General features: G+C 41.5%; 1 protein-coding gene across 1 annotated transcript in view; it reads right to left on the bottom strand.

Annotated features, from left to right (window-relative positions):
- The window catches only part of JMY (junction mediating and regulatory protein, p53 cofactor), a 102,338-nt gene extending 79,809 nt beyond the window's left edge, over positions 1-22,529 (bottom strand). The window contains exon 1 of the mRNA XM_055342211.1: positions 21,384-22,529. Coding sequence (XP_055198186.1) covers positions 21,384-22,424 — 1,041 coding nt within the window. The 5' untranslated portion in view covers positions 22,425-22,529. The remainder of the gene's footprint in view (positions 1-21,383) is intronic.
- Between the last annotated feature and the right edge of the window lie 971 nt (positions 22,530-23,500).

Raw genomic sequence — 23,500 nt, 5'->3', positions numbered from 1 at the left:
TCCACAGATAAGACCAAAAAGGTTTGAAAATAGTTTTGGGTTGAAAAGGATATAGAGGGGGCAACCTCCTTTTGTCTGAGAGCCAGTAAACTGGTATACCTCTAACAGAAAACAAAATGTACATTCTCTTTAACCTAGAAATTCCTTTTATAGAAATTTATCCTACAGGTACACTTGCACTTGAGAGAAAGATACACTATTTTAACAGCAAAACATCAGGGGAGTGGGACGCCTGAGTGACTCAGTGGTTGAGCATCTTGTCTTTGGCTCAGGGCATGATCCCAGGATCCAGGACTGGGTCCCACATTGGGCTCCCTGCATGGAGCCTGCTTCTCTCTCTGCCTGTCTATGCTTCTCTCTCATGAATAAATAAAATCTTTAAAACAAAACAAATATCAGGGGAGAACAAGCAATGCACCAAAACAAATCCATTCAATAGAGTATTAGTTAGCCATTAAAAGAAATGCAGCCCATTAAGAGAAAAAAAAAAAAAAAAACAACAACACTAGAAATGTCTCCAGAAATAAGGGTAACAAAAGCAAAAATGAACTATTGGGACTTCATCAAGATAAAAAAGCTTCTGCACAGCAAAGGAAACAATCAACAAAACTAAAAGCCAGTCTACAAAATGGGAAAAGATGTTTGCCAATGACATGTCTGATGAATAATTAGTATCCAAAATATATAAAGAACTTATCAGACTCAACACCCAAAAAAATAAATAATCCTGTTAAGAAATGGGCAGAAGACACAAATAGATATTTTTCCAAAGAAGACATACAAACAGAACAGACACATGAAAAGATGTCAACATCAATCATCAGGAAAATACAATCAAAACTACCATGAGATACCACCTCACTCACATCTGTCAAAATAGCTAAAATTAACAACTCAGGAAACAACAGATGTTGGTGAGGGTGCAGACATAGGGGAAACCCTCTCTTACACTGCTGATGGGAATGCAAAGTGGTGCAGCCGCTGTGGAAGACAGTGTGGAGGTTCCTCAAAAAGTTAAAAAGAGAACTACCTTATGATCCAGCAATTACACTACTAGATATTTATCCAAAGGATACAAAAATACTAATTTGAATGGGTACCTGTATCCTGATGTTCAGAGCATTATCAACAATAGCCAAAATACGAGCCCAAGGTTCCATCAACTGATGAGTAGATAAAGATGTGGTATAACTATCTGTATATACACACACACACACAAATACATACACAATTGAATATTAGCCATAAAAAAGAAGGAATTCTTGCCATTTGCAATGATGTGGATGGAGCTGGAATATATTATGCTAAGGAAAGTAAGTTAGAGAAAAATACCATAACTTCATTTATATGAGGAATTTAGACAACAAAACAGACGAACACAGGAGAAGGGGAAAAAAAACAATACATAAGCAAGGTATAAGAAACTCTTAACTACAGAGAACAAACTGAGGTTGATAGGATGTGGATGGGGAGATGGGCTAAATGGGTGACAGAGATTAAGGAGAGCTCTTGTTGTGATGAGCCCTGGGTGTTGTATGTTAAGTGATGAATCACTAAATTCTAAACCTGAAACCAATTTTATCATATATGTTAGCTAAAATGTCCTATGTTTCTTTGTATATGTGACTGAAACTGAAAGACATATAAGAAACTCATGAGTGGTTACCTCTGAGAATGAGATCCACAGACAATAGAGGTTAGTGGGGGAGTAGGTCTACATTCTACTTAACACTTTTTTCAATCGTGATCTATCAAATACATATACTTTTTTTTAAGGAAGGTTTTATACTCTATTCCTTCTCTGCTTCCCCATCTCGAAGTAATTTTGGCTTCACTTCAAAAAAGGAAAATTAAGTTACCCCTTTGCCACAATATGTGTACATGTAACTTTTCCAAAGGATGAGGCTTAAGAAATATGAAAATAATACACATTTCTCTTCTTGGGCCCACCTACCTATTATTCAGAAGTAGCTAGATCCTGTGTTGAACCATCTATTTTAAGCTACACCTATTTAAGTAGAACTATGCAACTAACAGCAGCTCATCAATTTCTAATCTACAGCACTGAAGTCTGAGAAATCAGTTCTAACTGGTGGCAAAGATGCTCACCACCATCATGGCTTGCCACTTCAAGGCTGCAGATATCTTAGAAATATAATAATCAGATTAAGGAAGGACAGGATACGGCAATTGGGGAAAAAAAGAATGTGTAATAGCAACAAAACAATGAATTAAAATTAATTTTTACAATGAATTATAAACAGTCTTTTTATAAGGTTTTAAAGGTAGTAATTCTCCCCTTGCCAGAAAAATATATATTTACAGCCCTTTATCTTTTATTCCACTGGAAAATGGAGACTTTTGTAGCACCTGGGTGGCTCATTCGGTTAAGTATGTGAACTTGATTTTGGCCCAGTTCATGATCTCAGGGTCGTGAGACCGAGCCCTGAGTTGGACTCTGCACTGGCCACAGAGCCTGCTAAAGACTCTCTGTCTCTCTCTTCTCCACTGTCCGCCCCCCCCCCCATATCTGCCCCTTCCCTCTGGCTCCACATCCACATGCATGCTCTCTCTCTAAAAATAAATAAATAAAAATGGAAAATTTTCCTTGAGATAATGATTTTCTACCACATTTCAGGAACGTAAAACTACTGAAAGAATGAGAAAACAAAACTGTAGAACATCTCTCAATAATAAAGTTCCTGGAATCATTTACCAGTGATCAAATGCCACCATTCAACAGTAAGACAATCCTCAGACACTAGGCTTCTTTGAGCTCTTCTTACAGAGATACAAAAGTAAATGTAACGCACCAAACAGATACTATTTTCTGCCAACAACATCAGGTCACCAAATGCTTATTAATTAAATCACAATACCAATCTACACAGGTATGTGCAATTCACAACACAGAAAATCAGTTATCCTATTCAAATGTTAATGTATTTATATATATTTCCCATATGCTTTTTATCCTGAAACAGAACGGTACTTTACAAAGCTATTATGCAACAACTAAACTTAATACTCTTGCAGAGAAGCCCAAGGCATCTCACCTATCACTGCTAATTTATTAATTTGTTCTCTTTGCTATAAAGTTTCATGTTTTTCCAACATTAGAGTACCTTAAAACCAATCATAGCTTCAATTGGCAATTTATTTTAATCTAAGTATCTGAAAATAATCTTCAAGTAAATGCATTTAAACTTCAAATATGCAATTCACTATAAGCAGACTTTTTAGTCTAAACCATTTCCTATAATCTAGGACAAACGAATTTAACCAATAAAGAATATAATAACTAACCTATTATAACAACCTAAGTTTCTATTCTGCTAACCAAAACTAACAAAACCCAGGGAATAAATGAGCTGCAGACATCTACAAGTTATAAACTGTGAAATGTGCAAGGTGCTCTAAATAATACACACAAAAACAGAGTACAAAGAAATTGGAAGGAAAGTTGAGTTACTTAGGATGAAGGATATCTGGAATATATACAGAAGGCCTAAATTTAAAGTATGGAAAATGCAGGTTTGCTAAATTTGACAAAATTCACTGATGGGACACAGAGTCAGAATGTCAATGGACCTGAATGAGAATTACAACACTCCTGACAGAAAGATGAAAGGGCTCAAGAGCAGGCAACATAATATAGCTCACAGCAGGATGCAGAGGAAAAAAGGGATAGGCAGGGAACAGGGGCCTAGAAATAGCAAGTTGAGTCGAATTATTTCTACTTCAAGACCTGATGTCTCATGTAATTTTAGGAAGTTATTTTGCTCTGTTTGTTCAGTTAAAAGAAATGAAGCACAACTGCATAAAGTATCAATTAAACATATTAGCCTAATAAGAACACTTTCCTTCCCTTTTTTTCCTCCCTTGATTGTGATAAGAAATAGGCTCTTAACCTCGGAGGTTTCACTTATCTGATATCTGAAACAAAACTGCTTTTTGCAAAATTTTTCTAGGGCAAGAACCAAGACTTTCTAACCGGTTCTTAAAGGAGTCAGTGACAAGAGTTTAAAAACTAATAATAATAAAAAAAAATTTAAGACTCCCTATAGGACCCTTTCTTCTGGAAAACAGTGTGGAGGTTCCTCAATGAGTTAAAAATAGAGACTCCTGGGTGACTCAGCAGTTAAGCATCTGCCTTCAGCTCAGGGCGTGATCCTGGGATCCCAGGTTCGAGTCCCACATCCGGCTCCTTGCATGGAGCCTGCTTCTCCCTCTGCCTATGTCTCTGCCTCACTCTTTCTGTGTCTCTCGTGAATAAATAAATAAAATCTTAAAAAAAAAAAAAGTTAAAAACAGAGCTACGCTTAAGACCCAGCAGTTGTATACTACTGGGTATTTACCCAAAGATACAGATGTAGTGAAATGATGGGGCACCTGCACCCCAGTGTTCATAGCAGCAGTGTCCACAATAGCCAAACGGTGGAAAAAGCCACAATGTCCTTCAACAGATGAATTAATGAAGATGTGGTGTATGTATATGTATATATATATATATACATACAGAGATACTGGTACAGATATATATATACACACACTGGAAAAGAATATTACTTAGCCATCAGGCTGAATACCTATCACATTGACATGGATGGAACAGGAGGATATTATGCTGAATGAAATAAGTCAATCAGAGAAAGATAATTATCATCTGGTTTCACTTATATGTGGAATATAAGAAATAGTGAAAGGGATCATAAGGGAAGGAGGGAAACTGAGTGGGGGAAAAATTAGAGAGGAAGACAAACCATGAGAGACTCCTAACTCTGGGAAACAAAAGGTTGTAGAAGGGTAGGTAGTTGGGGGGGGAGGGTAACTAGGTGATGGGCATTATGGAGGGCACATGACAAATGAGCACTGGGTGTTATACTATATGCTGGCAAACTGAATTTAAATAAAATTTTTAAAAAAGAGAAGTCAGTCCTAGGTTAGACATTGTGAATATTAGTGAATTTTTAAAAAGGTAATGTTTTTCAATACTAAATACATTAAAAATTAAAAAATAAAGATTCCCTACAATCACTGCACAGAGAAAACTGCAAAACAACCCTGTGCCATTTCTTTCCCCAATCTTTCAACCTGGTTTCTATGCCAGTGATCAACACAAGTAGGAGTGAAAAGATACCTCTTGTGCTTAATTATGGAGTCCCATCCTATACTTTCCCAGAGTTAGTTCAAGTTCAATCCTCTCTGACTTTAGGATTATAGGATGCTTACTATCCTTGAAGATCATGGAATAATTTTTAAAGCCCTAGATACAAAATTTAGAAACTAAACTCTCCTGTGTATCATTTCATGACCTTCTTCCACACTCTAATGTATCAAACCCAAGACAAAGTGCCTTTTATTTTTTACTTAGATGTTTAAGAAGCAACATAAGATCTACAAATATCTTCATTACTAAATTATTTTTAAGATATGCAATTTACCTGCTTGTGAAAAGGAGTGACTCAGCACTAGCACTAGAGTGTCGAGATGGGAGAAGCCTAACCCAGCAATGAATAGGACCTGTGGCCCTTGGAACTTCCCTTTAAGTCTATCAAATCTATCAATTGTAAAGGACTAAAGACAAACCTATTTCCTGTATTCACAAAGCACAGTGTTCAATTCTCTTCTTGATCTGTGACTGAAGCATTTTTATATTATTTTGTATATTAATCACTGATTACCCGTTTATAATGGTGAAGGTGGAAACCCAGCTTTACAAAGTGTAAGGGCCACGACAGTAATAATTTTAAATTTTAAAATTAATTTCTAGATTCTTTACTCCATAGAGAAGTGGGACCTTTGATTTCATTTTGCTCCAGAGGAAACACATACCTTTAATCAAAATGTTAGCTACATGCATAGATGTCATGTAAAGAAGCTACTTTCTGAATATCAAAGAATATCTACTGAGCACCTACTATATACAGAGGCACTAGGGAATTTGAGGCATTAAAAATCGGTAGCATGAAAATCCATCTTTGTCTCCTAAGTAAGAGTACAATGCATTTTAAAGGGCAAGAGTGGTTCAAAGAGAGAAAAACACAGGGCAGCAGTTATGGATGATATGAGCCATATGTAACATAAGGCCTCTCTGATCTCTGGATTTTTTGAGAGAAATTCCTCTGACAGTGGTCAGAAATGACTTTCTATGAGGGAGAATGTGATCTGGCCCTAGAAAAAACTGTAGAAATTATACAAAAAAAAGACATTAGAGGGTGGTCTCCTGTATTGTGGAAATGGGTACTCTAAGTTCAGCAAATAATCGGTAAAAGAGCTTGGCTAGAATAATGAAAAGTTCATGCAGAGAAGAGTTAAGGCTGGCAGGCTAAATATGAATGGCTCTGAATGCCAGGAATTTGAGCTCTGTCTACAGGATAATGGTAAACAATAGAAGAGTCGTTTGTTCTGTGTTTAATTCTTTCGTTCTAAAATCAATATTTAATATTGCTGAATCAGCATGCATTTACAAATCATTGTGTACATGTAATAGTGTTTCTTCTTCCGCATTGAAGAAAACCTATCTTAAAATCAAACATGTGCCATAATCAGTGGGTTCTTAAAACCAACAAATACCAGGTTTGGAAGAAATGAATAAAAGTTCTGGAAGTTGGGGACACCTGGATGGCTCAGTGGTTGAGCGTCTGCCTTCGGCTAAGGTCCTGATCCCAGGGTCTGGGGATCAAGTCTTGCATCAGGCTCCCCACTGGGAACTTACTTCTCCCTCTGCCGGTGTCTTTGCCCCTCTGTGTGTCTCTCATGAGTAAATAAAATCTTTTAAAAAATTAAAAGTTCTGGGAATTGAGGGGAGTGAGGCATTTTCAGGGAAATAGCAAAGACTCAGATTAAAGGCACTGCTCCAAAGAGATCCACGCACCAAGTGAGGGATGGCAGGTGGTAGGATGCACCGGATAAATGGAATAAACATAAGTTCAGCAGAGCATCCAGATTCAAGTGAAAGCTGGAAATGCTGGACTTAGAACTCTAGGATGAGATGACCACAGGGCAGAAAGAGTAAATTAAAACTCTACTTAGTATCTTATAAGCCAGGGCACACACCAAAACATACACAGACATCAAATACCAGTCTTAGGGCAGCCCTGGTGGCACAGCGGTTTAGCGCCGCCTGAAGTCCAGGGTGTGATCCTGGAGACCCGGAATCGAGTCCCACATCAAGCTCCTTGCATGGAACCTGCTTCTCCCTCTGCTTGTGTGTGTGTGTGTGTGTGTGTGTGTGTGTGTGTGTGTGTGTGTGTGTCTCATGAATAAAATAAAATCTTAAAAAAAAAAACACCAGTCTTAAAAACAACCTATTCATATACTTCATGAGAAACTGATAAAAACCAAAACCAACGATTTATGAAGACTCAAAAGCTTTATCTCCAAAATCCCTGACCTGTGACACAACAGTGATGTTCTGAATCCTCCCTTTGCCAATTTATTCCATTCCACTTCCCATGATGGCTACCTGATTCTAAAGGTATTGCAGTATGTCCACCCTGCTGTACTTTTCAAGTCATTAAGCTAGAAGAGACCAGAAAAAAAAAACATTTGTAGGGGCACCTGGATGCCTCAGGTGGTTAAGGTCTGCCTTTGGCTCAGGTCATCATCTCAGGGTCCTGGGATCAAGCCTCACATCTCTGCTCAGCAGAGAGTCTGCTTCTCCCTATCCCTCTGTGCTTTCTCTCAATTTTTTTTTAAACTTAAAAAAAAAAAAGAAAAAGAAAACACCAAAGGCATGCCGAAGTGTCTTAAGCCACATTAATTTTCCACTCCTCCTTAGCCAAAGGTGAATGGAAATTCTGAAGTAAATTGACTTGTTTAAAAATATATATATGGGGGGCTTCCTGGGTGGCTTAGTCTATTGAGCACCCCCCAACTCTTGATCTCAGCTCATGTCTTCTCAAGATCATTAGTTCAAGCCCCAAGTTGGGCTCCATGCTAGGGATGGAGACTACTTAAGGAAAAAAAATATGAATATATTCAAATACCTAGATGATCCTTATAAAAAATAATTCTTGGATCCTTTGACATACATAGTAAATAAATAAGTAAAGGTGAAGATAAGAGTCAACTACAGGTAGTTCTCAATTACTAAACCCATTGTACCTTGAAGGCACATTTATTTTTCCCCCACAAAGACAGTATTTTAAGTGGTGGTTGGACTTCTAACCACACAACCCACTATAAAATGACTACCTAAAATAGAGGTAAATTTGTACAAGTGCATGAAATATAACATTTTACAAGAACAAGTATTAAAATACTAGTCAGAGATGCCTGCACTTAAAAAACAAAGACAGTTCAATCAGAATGAACAGAATTTGTAGTGAAGCTCAAGGAAAGGGGCTGTTTTGTGGTTTTTTATTTTTTTCTATGGTAGGCTGAGCACCTGACATGAAAACAATATGCTGTATAGGGACAGATGTGGAGCCTTAAAGGCCTATTAAGGACTTCCAAAGGTTAATCCTTACTATTTTCTTAAATCATTATTACAGTTGGAATATCCACAAACCTGATCAGAGTTGTCTGGGATGCTTACAAACAAAAGTGAACAAAGTACCGAAAAAAATGAGCTACAGCAAGAGCAGACTCTAAAAAGGACCATCCTTTTCTGCAAAGTTGGCCAAAATAAGGACATTCACATGAAGCAGCAACAAGGGACATGGAACCACAGACTAGGAGTTTCTACTGAAGACACATTAAGAGGGGCTTAAAACAGGGACGTGTGGGGTGGCTCAGCAGTTGAGGGTCTACCTTCAGCTCTGGGCGTGATCCTAGAGTCCCAGGATCGAGTCCCACATCGGGCTCCCTGCATGGAGCGTCCTTCTCCCTCTGCCTGTGTTCTCTCATGAATAAATAATTTTTTTTTTAAGAGGCTTAAAACAAAATCACTTTCTTACTGTTTTGGTTTAGAATTATTTTACCTGTATGGCATCGCTTACTTAAAAGCATCCTGGTTTGCAAGAGAAACAAGTTTGAGTCTGGGAGGAATCCAGCAGTTATCAGTTTGCTTCAGGAAAAAGCGAGTATGATATTAGCTGGTATTTATTGAAGGTTTTGAATACCAGATACTCTGGTATACAACCCTACACACATTCTCTGTTACTTTTTCCTAACAACTGTATGATATAGGTTTAAGTATTATGCCAATAACTTGCCTATAAAGTTAGGTAGAAGGTGAAAAAGAGAAGGTATGAATCCTCAGCAGCCAAATTCAAACTCTTAACCACTGCCCTTTATACCCCTACTCACAGTCTACTATTTTTCCTTTACAGGAAAGATGCCAATCTGTTGAGTTTTAAAAGACAAAGTGCGATAAAAATATTTCACAAGGGGAAACTGAAAAAGGTTAAGAGGGGAGTTGTGCAGCTGGACAAGATGAAAAGAGAATGAAATTGTAATTCAATTTTGGAATTTCTTCCAGTTTTCATTTAGCAAATCCACAAACATGCAGAATACTTAAGGCAAGAAAGTCTAATTTCTAATTCATTTACATAATCTCTACCAAGATACATAAAATAGTCTTATTTGAAATTTTAGGTCTCATAAGATGCAATGTATAGAATAAAACCTGCTCAAGACCCAATTCCAAGTCCCTCCGAGGAGCCAGAGAACTTATAACAAATGATTTATAAAAGCAAGCCAGAGACCTTATAACAAATGACTTATAAAAGCAAGCATCTACACAGGTTTCTTTTTACTAAAATAAGGTTAATAAGGCTATCTATTCTAATTCTTCTATTTTAAATACTGCTCAAGTTAATTCTCACTCCTTTTCTTTTAAATTTTGTTGTTAAGTAATCCCTACACCCATCATGAGGCTCAAACTTACAACCCCAAGATCAAGAGCTGCATACTCTACTGACGGAGCCAGCCAGGGACCTCTCACCCCCCTTCTTTTCTTAATTTTTCATTTCTTTAACCCAACTTGTCATAACCTTTTCATTTTCATTTAGCAACCCCAATACTAAAATTCACATCACGTAACAGAAAGGCAGAATTTCCAACTAAAAAAGAAGTTAACACACTTAACTGCCCTCCTCCCCTGTCTAGCCAGAAAAATTTAGCTAATGAATTATTTATTTTTAAAGATTTTATTTATTTATTCATGAGAGAGACAGAGAGAGGCAGAGACACCGGCAGAGGGAGAAGCAGGCTCCATGCAGGGAGACCGATGTGGGACTTGATCCCGGGACTCCAGGATCACACCCTGAGCTGGAGACAGATGCTCAACCACTGAGCCACCCAGGCATCCCAAGGGAATTATTCAGTATTTTTAAAAGGAAAAGGAATATAATATTCACTATTATGGGCAAATTATTTAAATGTAAATAGAGGATGAAGGAGGTAGATTTCAGGTCTCAGCTAAGACCATACCAAGTTCTCTAGCTCTGACACAGAGAGGAAAAAGCATTAAAAAATGTTTTGAGGGAAAAAAAAAAAGTTGTGAGGAGAAAACAAATCCTTTGAAGTAAAATACACATGTGAAAACTTTTGAGGAAAATAATCTCACTTTCGAAACCAACTCACTCGTGGCGAACTCATACAGAATTTACAATAGAATATTTAAATATCAATATAACATTTATTCTTCCTGTGATTATAGAAAAATATTTTTATAAATGATTTTTTTAAGAGAGACTTTTTAAAGATTTATTTACTTATTTGAGAGACAGCAGAGAGAGCACAAGCAAGGTAAGGGGCAGAGGGAGAGGGAGAAGCAGACTCCCCACTAAGCAGAGAGCCCGATGAGGGGCTCAATCCCACAACTCAGATCATAACTTGAACCGAAGGCAGGCAACCAAATGAGCTACCCAGGTGCCCCAGAGAGAAAGAATCTTAAGCAGGCTCCACACCCAGCACAGAGCCAACATGGGGTTGGATCTCAGGGTCGTGAGATCACTGGAGCCAAAATCAAGAATAGCAAGCTCAACCAACTGAGTCTCCCAGAAGCCCCTATAAATGATTCTTTTAAGAATCATTGTATTAAATCATGTATTAAAATGATGTATTAATCGTGTATTAAAAAAATAGAAAGACATGTATTATGTCTCACATCAGAGCTTCATGTGTCATATATGCAGGCACAGATTTATTAATCTTGCCTCCTTTGGGATTACCATGTTCTCTAATTACAACACTGTTGTTAATTACAGTATATATCCATATAGTATATGTACATAATCAGGGTTTTCCAAGAAAAAAAGAATCAGCTTAACCAGCTTAATGATTTTGTCCAGTGGTGAGACACTGACCAATCATTTCAATTTGCCAATATTTATTAGTTAGCTTCTCTCCCTTTCTAGAGCAAAGATGGTCCCAATGGTTAAGAGCAGGATAGATTCAGTCAGGCTTGGATTTGAATCCACTTACATGCCAGATGTTATCTTACACAAACTTACCTGATCTCTTTGAACCTGTTTCCTCTACTGTAAAATCCCTACCCCTTAGTTTGATAAGGAGATTAACATTAAAAGTTCACATTTACCAAGTATTTCCTGGGTACACAGCACTGTTCTAAGTAGTGACATAAAACCTATTTCTAAAGGCAGCAGTAGTCTCTCACTTTACAGAAGCAGCTGCTAAGGAAGTAAGAGAATTAGGTAGGCCCATATTCACAAAGCTATCAGGTGGAGTCAAGACTCAACACTCAAACACTACCTCTTAACTCCTATCTACACACTAATTGAAATTATTTGAAGACTTCAGCACAGTGCTTGAGCCACAGGAAGCATTCAATAAAGGTTACTCTGATGACTGAAAATCAAAACCTCACATACTTAACTACACACAGGTCCCTCTAGTCATGGACCCATTGGTGTCAGTAAAGAGAAGACACACCTCGGTAAGAAGGTGAAGAGGAAGAAAAGCTTAAACAAATAATTTTAGTAACTAACCATTTGCTTTGTACATGTAACTTCAGGTTATCAAAAACTGATGGAAAAGCATTTTTTTTTAATTTTTATTTATTTATGATAGTCACACACAGAGAGGGAGAGAGAGAGGCAGAGACACAGGCAGAGACAGAAGCAGGCTCCATGCACCGGGAGCCCGACGTGGGATTCGATCCCGGGTCTCCAGGATCGCGCCCTGGGCCAAAGGCAGGCGCTAAACCGCTGCGCCACCCAGGGATCCCTGGAAAAGCATTTTTAATACTAGAAACCATAGTGAAATATACCAAAGGATGGGGGGAGGGAAACAACACCTTCCAGAACTGGTAATGAACAAAGCAAAGCCAAAAGAACAAATTTAACAACAAGAAGAAACACTTCTGTCCTCTTCTAATGCCCTCTGCAACCAAAAAATTAACTAGGACTTTTTCAAAGCCTAGAAAACTCTAGCAAAATTAGAAGTGCTGCAATCTGAACAGTCAGTTTACAGCAGGGACCTAAATCTAGATACAAGCACATTAAACAAATGGCTCAGGTCCCAACACTTGCCATATTGTACCTGTGACCTACCCTAGGGATCCTTTTTTGTTTGTTTAAAGGTCTTATTTATTCATGAGAGACGCAGAGAGGTAGAGACATAGCAGGGTGGAGAAGAAGGCTCCCTGTGAGGAGCCTGATGTGGGACTTGATCTGGACCCAGGATCATGCCCTGAGCCACCCAAGCGTCCCTACCCTGGGGATCCTTAACCTCTAACTTTGGTCTTACCTCGGACACTGAGACCAAGGACAGTTAATGACAGCGCTAAGGTCAAGCCACTAGTATCAGAATTTGGACAAAGATACAGATTTTTCTGAGCCACATTCAGTAAATTTTCTTTCCCTAAGCACTAACCAACAATAGTGTAGTTAGAGCTTCTTAAAAAAATACAGTGCCTCAAAAACAAAACAAAACGAAACAAAACAAAACCCTTACCTCAACTAATTCCTAGCTGCAGGCTGCTTTGGTAACCAATTGTATTTAAAACTACTCCTGAAGAAAATGACCAGTTTTGTTTATCACTGTAGTTTCCCTATACTTATGCTACCTGAATGCACTATATTTATTGAATAAACTAAGCCCTTAGCCATCACCCTCAAAGTTAAAAATAAAACCTCACATCATTAAATGAACTTCATACATTTATCCTTAAAACCATCCTCCAGCCTATCAGCCTATTTTTATTTCACAGCCTATACTATAAAACCTTTACCACAGTATGAACAGTTTATCATATGCAATTATAACTACATAAAATTTAAAATTCAGCTGGGCATCCACTCTTCATTTCAACTTATGTACTGGTCTTAGGGTTATGGGATGGAGCCCCGCCGCCTGCACCATGCTCAGCAGGAAGTCTGCTTGGGATTCTGTTACTCTCCCCGACCCACACACTCTCTTTTTCTAAAATATAGTCTTTAAAAAAATAAAAATGAAATTCCAGGACCAGCATAAAAAGGCAATTTTCTACATTTACGAAACATCACAAAATTTTCTTGCTTTTGCTGAATGAATCGTTCTGTGCTTCTGTGGAGCTTTAGTAACTTACTCTGTGTTAAGGCTACTTACAGTCCAATACAAGAGGCTTGCAAGGCCAAGCTTCAACACTTCTATCAAAAAAAAAAAAAAAATAGCTCCAAGAACTATTAGTCTTCATTGCATTCTCTTAGCATTGCAACTTTAATTTTCTCCCATCAACAAGTGAGGGAACTGGACAGATTCAGAGGGAGCAGGGCCTATTAAAGAGTGAAAAGAGCCACAGGAAACTTTCCATTACAAAAAAGTAAGCATACAGGCATTTAACCATCAGTTAAATTAGTGGAAGGCCACCTTTTGCTTTCACTTCCCACTTCCAGCAGTATTCCATAGTCAATGAGGTCAAATAAAGCAATGGAGAACAGTGAGAGACTGATTATAAAGTTCATGTGAAGATTTGGAGGGTGAAGATTGCTAATTCAAACAATTGTTATGTTTGACAAACCAAACCTCACCTCCCACTCACATTGTCCCTTCTATCCGCCCCCCCAACACACACCCTTGAACTCCCATTGGTCAACTGTTTGTCCAAGTTGGCCTTGTTTTAGCAAAAAGGAAACATGCCTGATTTCAAGTCTGTGAACTATCTGGTGGACTTAAACAGCAAGCAGACAAAGCACCACACATAAATCAGCTATCGTGAAGGCTGCTGCTATCCTGCCACCAGCCTCCACATTTCTACATTATAGATGCGCTAACCTTAAAAGATTTATCTTTTCTATACTTCTCTTTCTTCAGTGATGTGAAAAACGGCCAAGTTTATTTGGGCACAGGAATGAAGAAGATGATCAGTACCTAAGTCACTGTTTTCACAGCCAGCCTCTACCTTTCAAGTCTTTGGTCCTAACTTTCAAGGATGCCACAAAATTCACTCAGCTTCATTATTCCTCAACTGTGTTTACACTATTTTTATGGGAATATACAGGCATATCACCTCTCTCAACTGCAACTACATTACAGCCTTACTGAGTCTGCTTCTACTATTTATACCAAATCATGGGTCACGGCACATCATCCAATCAAAGACAACCACCCTTGGGCTCACAAAAGACTGATTTCTCTTATATATTTGGGATGTCAGTGTTGCTCCAGAGTTTTATAATTTTAATTTTCCAGAAAAATTATGAAAATCATAATTGGGAGGAGAGAAGGTAAGCATTCTTTCTAGAGCTTCCTGCCCCTTATGTTAAATAACCTCAGAAGTCAGCAGTCATTTACAGCCGAGTCTTTTTTTTTTTTTTTTTAATCTACGATAGTCACACACAGAAAGAGAGAGGTAGAGGGAGAAGCAGGCTCCATGCACCAGGAGCCCGACGTGGGATTCGATCCCGGGTCTCCAGGATAACGCCCTGGGCCAAACCACTGCGCCACCCAGGGATCCCACAGCCAAGTCATTTTAACAATACAAGGAAAATGGCAAATGGGCACTCTCGTCTAACAAACTCATGCTTGCATACCTTGGCAATCTCTTCTGTAACACAACATGAGATTCTGTCCCAGACCATGCCTATCATAACTAATTGGAAATTAAACAAACAGGTTATCTTAAAAGCCATTATTGAACTGACTCATTCTCAGGAGACTGACATCCCTTCTAATGTCTTCACAGAAACAAGGCAGGGCAGAAAAGGCACATGTTTGGATTCAGACAAATCTACATTTGAATCTGTTTGATTGTGTCTTAGCTGTTTAAGGTTGGCCAAATCCAACATCTTTAGGTTTCAACTTTTGTTTCAGTAATATAGGTATAAAATTTATCTGGGGGTATCTGAGTGGCTCAGCCAGTTAGTCAAGTGGCTGCCTCCGGCTCAGGTCACGATTCCAGGGTCCTGAGATGGAGCCCCATATCAGGCTCCCTACTCTGCAAGAAGCCTGCTTCTCCTTTTCCCTCTGCCTGCCGCTCCCCCTGCTTGTGCTTTGTCAAATAATAAAATCTCAAAAAAAAACACCCAAAACACCATTTATCTGAAAAGAGAGTGGGCGAATGAAAAGATTTAGTAAACATGAAACACCAATACCTAAGTAGTGCCAATAAGTATTAGTTCCATTCCCAAAAAAAAAAAAAAAAAAAACACGTTGAGGTGAAAACTCTGGAGAATCCTCATTACAGGAAAGAAAAGAACCCTTTCTGGAAGCCGCCTTTTATACTCGCCACTTTGTTAAACACTTTTTCATAATGTCCTACTTAAATCTCTATCTTAAGTTTCTTCCCCCCTTTTCCCTGTTTCAAAAGGTTAAGCAGGCCGCTGAAGTGGTGAGTTCTATCTGGAAACCAGGTCTTTCTAACTCCAAACACTAGGTAGGCTGTGTTACAGCATGCCTTACATGGCTACTTACAAACATACAAGCTGCTCTCAGTGTTTGTTTGTTTTTTTACTAGACATAAGTTAAAACCAACTGGGAAGAAGTTAGCTTAACAGTTGTATAAATAAATTCCAAGAACACTGTTTTAGATCTTAAGACTACCACCATAGTTAAGGTTTACTATCTAAAGGACCATAACCATTTCAACGATAGTTGTCCTTATACAGAAACCATTATTTACAAAATCCAGGTCATCAAAGTAAGTAAGCCATGGTATGGGTCACTCATGCACATACATTATATAATATAATCCTCAGTTCTGATCAACAACTAAGACTACTGAAAATATTCGAAGAGGCCTTGGTGGCACTTGATTCATTCAGGGATGGATTGAGTACTTGGTAAATAAATAGCACTCCTTAGAGCAAATCCTTGTGAAAATCCAAAACAAACCTACCATGTAATAAATTCTAAGATTAAGGCCCAAAGTAGCACACAACCTTACAATTCCTATGTTATCTAAAAATTTATCAGTGGGGCACCTGGGTGGCTCAGGAGGTTAAGCACCTGACTTGCATTTTGGCTCATGTCACAATCTACTGGGTTGTGGGATCCAACCCCCTGTCAGGATCCTCCCTCAGCAGAGTTGGCTTGATTCTCTCCCCTTGCCCCTCCCTCCTCTCTCTCAAAATAAATAAATCATTAAAAATATTTAATAAACATAATATTTATAATAATATTTAAAATATTTTAAATGTTTTAAAATAAAAATTTCTCATTATTATATGAATTACAGCTCCTCAAACTCATTTCCAGTCAGTTGACAAAATTTGTGAATCATTAACAAAAATGTTTAGCAGAAAACTAAGTCTTTTATTCAATATTTCACAAAACAAAGATATAGAAGTACTTCTTATAACCCCATATTAAATCATAAGTGTATTCTAAAACTTAAGCTCCAATAGAGGTATGCCCAAAGTTTACAAAGCAAATGATACACAATTATGGTTTTAAAGTTCTTTTTGAAGAACATCTTAAAGAATTTGATAAAAGGCTCTCTCCAAAAACGCATATAAAATTAGCATTTTAGTTTACGGCACCCCATTAAAATCCAACTATAGCTCCCCTCAATTTATAAGGAATTCCCAAACCCAAATAAAGACCCCTTATTTAGGAACACCTGCGTAGCTCAGTGGTTGAGTGCCTGCCTTCGGCTCAGGGTGTGATCCTGGAGTCCCGGGATCGAGTCCCACATCGGGCTCCCCACATGGAGCCCGCTTCTCCCTCTGCCTGTGTCTCTGCCTTTCTCTGTCTCTCATGAAGAAATAAATAAATAAAATCTTAAAAAAAAAAAAGACCCCTTATTTAGAAAGTTATTTACAGTTTTAAAAGATTTAACTCTCAGTTTCTAAATGCCATGGTCCCTTATGCAGAATTTACATTCATCAGTTTATAAAATTTTATGTACCCACAACTTTAAATCAAAAAGACTCTTCTGGTTAAATTCTTCTAACGCTGGGGGGCGGGGGAAGGTGCATGGATGGTTCGGTCAATAAGTGTCTGACTTTAGCTAAATTCATGATGTCAGAGTCCTGAGATCTAGCTTCAAGTCAGGCTCCAGACTCTACTGGGAGTCAGTCCACTTCTCCCTCTCACCCTCAGAGCGTGCACACCCCCACTCCAGCATGCTACCCGTGCTTAAGCGCTCGTGCTCTCTCTCTGATAAAGTATTTTAAAAACTAAATACTTGTAACGCTAAAAGGCAACAAAAAGGGGATCCTTGGGTGGCGCAACGGTTTGGCGCCTGCCTTTGGCCCAGGGCGCGATCCTGAAGACCCGGGATCGAGTCCCACGTCGGGCTCCCGGTGCATGGAGCCTGCTTCTCTCTCTGCCTGTGTCTCTGCCTCTCTCTCTTTCTCTGTGTGACTATCATAAATGAATGAATGAATGAATGAATGAATGAATGAATAAATAAATAAATAAATGGCAACAACAAAAATAAAAACACTTCTGGCCTTGGTCCACAAATCCTAAAGAGTGCTGACAAGATGTATGGCCCTGAACTAGGGATGGCAAAGAGAATTCCAAGCTACTGTCAAGGCCAGTGACCTTGAGAAGTTTACAATCTAGTTGTACAGTCTGTTCTACTTTAAAAAAAAAAAAACAAAAAAAAACAAGGGCAACCTGAGTGGCTCAGCGGTTTAGCGCTGCCTTTGGGCCACGGTGTGATCCTGGAGACCGGGGATCAAGTCCCACGTTGGGCTCCCTGCATGGAGCCTGCTTCTCCCTCTGCTTCTGTGTGTCTCTCATGAATAAATAAAACCTTTAAAAATAAATAAATAACCTCCTTTCCACAACTGACTGACCATTTTGAACAAAAACAGGTGTGGTCTTTAAGCTGAACTCTTTAGATAGGAAAAAGAATATGGGGGGAGGGGCAAAAATAGAACGAGAGAAATTAAAGGAAAAACAATCAAAAGACTAAATTTTCTAAGTAACATATACCTAAAAAATACCTATAACATACCTAAGAATGTTTGATTTATCAGATACACCTGGCTTGAACACCTATAGCCACTTCCACAAATTAAGTCAACTGCAGAATTGGGAAAAAAAACAGTAAATTGGGGGATCCCTGGGTGGCACAGCGGTTTGGCGCCTGCCTTTGGCCCAGGGCGCGATCCTGGAGACCCAGGATCGAGTCCCACGTCGGGCTCCCGGTGTATGGAGCCTGCTTCTCCCTCTGCCTGTGTCTCTGCCTCTCTCTCTCTCTCTCTCTCTGTGACTATCATAAATAAATAAAAAATTTAAAAAAATATTTAAAAAAAAACAAAACAGTAAATTACATATGATTACTAAATATAATAAATAGCGCAAAAATGACACAATTTCTTAAATATCTTACCTAAAAAAAGCTACTGCAAACTATTACAATAGTAAAAAATTTAAGCAGCTAAGGAACAACAAAAAAACATGCTGGCATGCTCTTACACTCCAATTATCCTGCCCACAGCAGACATTACTAATTAATCATACCACCCTTTCTCCCCAGAGCTTCACTTCTTTCAATATAAACTTAATCTATTTGTTGTCTTGGTATTTTTCAAAAACCATTCGAATCAACAAAATGAAGCACCAACAATTTATATATATAAAATTTCCAATGAATTTATAATAAACTTCACTTGAGTGATCTTTCAAAACACAAAATACTCCTTAAATTTTTAAATTTCTTTGTGTTAAAGAGAATGCAGTATCATGGTCAATATAACCTTAATTAGGAAAAGATCGTCTTTTTAAAAAAATGTAACCCTCCACACCCATGAAAGAGTTCCAGAAACTGTAATTAACTATTCTTTGGCAACTTTCATTTTTTACCCTATTTGAACAGGTAAAAATTACTTTTTCTGAATGTCAATGAAATTAAAACTAAACAAGTCTACATCATTTATATAAGATATAAAGTTTAGACGTGCCTGGGTGGCTCAGTAAGTTGGTTAAGCATCTGCCTTCCTCTAAAGGCTCCATCCCAGGGGGATGAAGCCCCGCCCACCCCAGGCGTTCTGCTCTGCAGGGAATCTGCTTCTCTCCCTCTCCCACCGCCTCCTCCCAAACCCCAGCTTGTGTGCACCCGCTCTCTCAAGCAAGTAAAATCTTAAAAAAAAATAAAAGAAATATAAAGCTTAACAAACAAGTATAAGAGAAAGAAGTACTAGTTTTGTCCACGCAGTTAAAAAAGAAATACAGGTCGGAACGCCTGGGTGGTTCAGTGGTTGAGCGTCTGCCTCCGGCTCAGGAACTTGCTTCTCCCTCTGCCTGTGTCTCTGCCTCTCATGAACAAATAAAATCATTTAAAAATTAAAAAAAAAAAAAAAAAAAGGAAAGAAACACAGGTCAGTATTAACAAAACTCAAAAGAGAATAAGAATGTACATGACCATTTAAAATTTGTCATTTCCTTTCAAAATGAATTAAAGTAGAACACAGTCTCCAGAAGTAGATGATAAAGAAGGAAATAAAAACCGATCCCTAGAACTCTCTGATCACATTACTTGGTGGGTGTTACTTGATGGGTGATACTTAGCACAAAGTAAACTGGAAGGAGTGAAAACCAGGAAATTGTCAGAGAGCACTGTAGGTAAGGGAGAAAATATTTTTTTCCTAAGTCCCCAAATTTAGCAATGAAAAATATGTACTATTCCATGTAGAAACCAGGAAGGTACTAACTTCCAAGCCTTTATAGCAGGATTCAAGTATTCAATAAACACAGGCAAGGCTAACAGATGACAACACAATGTCAGGAATATAAACACCATAAAAACGGGCATTTCCCCACCCCACCTCTAACCTCAACTGGTACTAGTACTAAAAAAAGCTTTCAGGGATCCCTGGGTGGTGCAGCGGTTTGGCGCCTGCCTTTGGCCCAGGGCGCGATCCTGGAGACCCGGGATCGAGTCCCACGTCGGGCTCCCGGTGTATGGAGCCTGCTTCTCCCTCTGCCTGTGTCTCTGCCTCTCTCTCTCTCACTGTGTGCCTATCATAAATAAATAAAACAAAAAAAATTTAAAAAAAAAAAAAAAAAAAGCTTTCAGGAAGTATCTGTAGTGCCCATTAGGGAAAACTAAAGTATATATTTTTCAAGATTTTTTTATTTTTAAGTAATCTCTACACCCAATGTGGGGCTCAAATTCACAACCCCAAGGTAAAGAGTTGCATGCTCTATCGACTGAGCCAGCCGGGTGACCCAAAAACTAAAATGTATTTTAAAATACTTTTTTTAGTACAGTTCCTTCATCAGAAGCTGTTAGGACTGACCTCCAATTATGCATATCCTACAAATTATAGCCGTCCTCATGCATACCCATGCAGACCTTCTCCATTATTTCCTGTAATTTTAAGTGTAAGATACTTTGAATAAGCTTTATATTACTTTTACAGGTACAAAAGTAAAAGCATTCCTGCCCAAGACCTTTTTCATCCCTAAAACAGGACCTTTTTCATCCCTAAAGCAGCCAGCTCTAAAGACTTGAGACTATACATAAACCTTTAAAAATTTCAGCATCCCACTGAGAGTTGTTGCTTCTTCATTTCGACAAGCTGCTCATTTGAAGGAAAACGAATTTAAAATTTGCCGAAGTTGACAAACTACAAATGGAAATTAGAAGAAAAAAAAAAAAAAAAGACCGACTTCATTCTCTAGTACAAACTATTCTGAATAAATGAAGAGGACATCAAAAAAGTAGGATTACTATATGGGCAATCATTGCTGGAAAAGAGGCAAAAAGAGAAAGGAACGCTGAATGTCTCTGGGACGCCTTTTTTTTTCTGAGTGGCTTTAATCTACTTCCAGCACTGAGTAGTAAACACGTCCCTTGTGCTACAGAACCTATCTTCTATATGGGAAGAGGAATTCCAAAGACTGATGCAAGTTCCTTTAGGGAATGTCACGGTTTTCCCACCACTCAAAGTAAGGGGTAGATCGGTAGGGAACCCGCCGTCTTCCTCTTGCCCGGTAGAACAAGTTTCCCAAACGCTCCGAGCCCGGGCCGAGGCGCCAGCCTCCAGCAGCGAGTAACCAGGAGCAGGGAGGTGCAGCCCAGCCTGGGTTCTTACCTCCTGGATGCGCTTCCGGGCCCGCTGAAGCACTTCTTCGTAGCCCTTCTGCCGCAGCTCGCTCAGGCTTTCGTAATACTCCTCGGGATCGTCGGTCTCGGTGAAAAGCACCTGGGACAGGATCTTCCAGCCGCAGGTGTCCAGGCCGTGGCCCAGGTAGACCTGGAGCTGGTAACACAGAGTGTCGATCTCCTGCTCGGTCATCTCTGGGGCGCCCCCGAACAGCACGGTCCACATGCCAGAGGGCTCCTCGGGGAACACGGGCAGGCACTGCTCCAGCTGCGAGTTCACCGAGCACAGCTGCTGGTGCACAGCGCGCAGGTCCTGGAAGGAGAAGAGCCCGGCCCAGCTGCACTCCTCGGCCGGGGGCTCCAGCTCGGCGCCGGAGGGCGGCTGCTCTGCGTCCGAGAGCGCCAGGGCCGCCGGGGCCACCTCGTCCTCCCTCACCATTTCCAGCACCTCTATCTCCTCGGAGACAGCCCCGCAGGCGCTCACGACTCGCACCGAGGACACCGGGGCCTCCCTGGGCGCCGGCGGGGCTGCCGGCGGGGCTGCCTCGGCCGCGTCCCTGCCTTCGGGGCCCCTGCGGGCCGGCCCGCTCTGGGCGCGCCCCGGGCTCCTGAGGGGGCTCTCCGCCCCTCTGCCGGCCGCACAGCGCAGCGACGGGTCGCCCCGAGGGCCGCGCGCGCTCCGCGGGGAGCCGCCGTCCGCCCAGGCCGGGCTCCTCCGGGGCCCGGGGCTCCTGCCCGGAGTCCCAGAGGCGGCGGCCTCGGGCCGGCCCCTGCCGGCTGGGCTGCCCGGCCCGCGGGCCCCGTCGGGCGCTGGCGCTGCGGGCTCGGCGCCCCCTCGCGCCCCCGCCTGCTCCCGGGAGCCGCTCCTCTGCCTCTGGGCCGTCCGGTTGTGGCAGGTTATGGCAAACTTGCCCTCGATCTCGTTCCAGGCCACAATGAAGACGAACTTGTGCTTCTCGCGCTCGTCGAACACATGCGGCCGCACGGCCACCCAGTCCGACTCGAGCGTCTCCTCCAGCGCGAACGACATGGTGGCCGCGGGGGAGGCGCCGCTGGCCTGCCCGCCCGCGGGCTCCCCGGCTGGCTGCACCGCGCCCCCCGCTCACCCCCGCCGGGCGCCTTCGGCCATCTTAGCGCGCCGGCCGGCTCCCTCGCCTCGCTCGCCCGGGGCTCCGCGCTCCAAGCCGCCGCGCTCCTTTGTGGCAGCGGCGCACGGTGAAGACAATACGCGTCCCCGGAGCAGGTAGTTCACATGGTCACGTGCGGCTGGATCTGTTTACAAGCCCGGCGCTGCCGCAGCGCCTCGCGCGGGTCCCGGCCGCCCCCAGCGCGAGGCCGCGGCGCTGCGTCTGCGGCTCTCGGAAGGCGACGAGCGGCCCCGCGGGGCCGGGGCCGGCGATGTGCGCGCCTCCGCCGCTCGCCCGGGCCGAGCTCCCCGCCCCTCCTGCCCCCCCTCCGCTGCCCGACCGCCGCGAGCCGGCCTGACTGAGAGACGCGTCTCCCAAACTCCGAGCCTCAGGAGCGCCACAATGTTGCCATTTGGCTGCTGACGTCGGCTGCTCCACGAGGGACGTAAACACGGGCACGTGCCGCACGCTGGTGACGCGGCGGCGCGGCGGCGGCGCGCACACCCCGCCCGCGCGCGCCGGCCCCGCCCCCGCGCCGGCCCCGCCCCCGCGCCGGCCCCGCCCCCGCCCCGGAGGGGCCGCGCCCTCCCGTCCTCCGTTCCGCGCAGCCTCGCTGCGCAGCGGGTGCTCCGGGGACGGTGAGCGCGGGGCAGGTGTTTCTTGCGGTGCAGGTGGCCTCGAGCCTCGGGGGTGGGGGGGGGGGGAATGGAAAAAAGCGTAGGAACCGCAGGTTTTTCGAACTCCGGTCATTCGAAGGGACCCTGACATGTAAATGTGCCTCGTTTCTCCCGGGGGAGTGGGCACAGGTAACCGTATTCAGAAAGCGCTCAGAAACACTACCCGGGCTGCGAGCTAGACTTTAGTGGCGCACCCCAGACTGTGAATTCTCCTGTAACACCCCCGGAACGCAATTTAAGATCTGAAGACAGCCCAGTGGAACAACAAAACAAAGTTAAATGAAAATTCAGTCGTGTCCTAA

This window comes from Nyctereutes procyonoides, unplaced genomic scaffold, assembly GCF_905146905.1.
Source record: "Nyctereutes procyonoides isolate TBG_1078 unplaced genomic scaffold, NYPRO_anot_genome, whole genome shotgun sequence".
Lineage (NCBI taxonomy): Eukaryota > Metazoa > Chordata > Mammalia > Carnivora > Canidae > Nyctereutes > Nyctereutes procyonoides.
The sequence above is the reverse complement of the archived record's forward strand: the minus strand, read 5'-3'. Positions and strand labels throughout refer to the sequence as shown.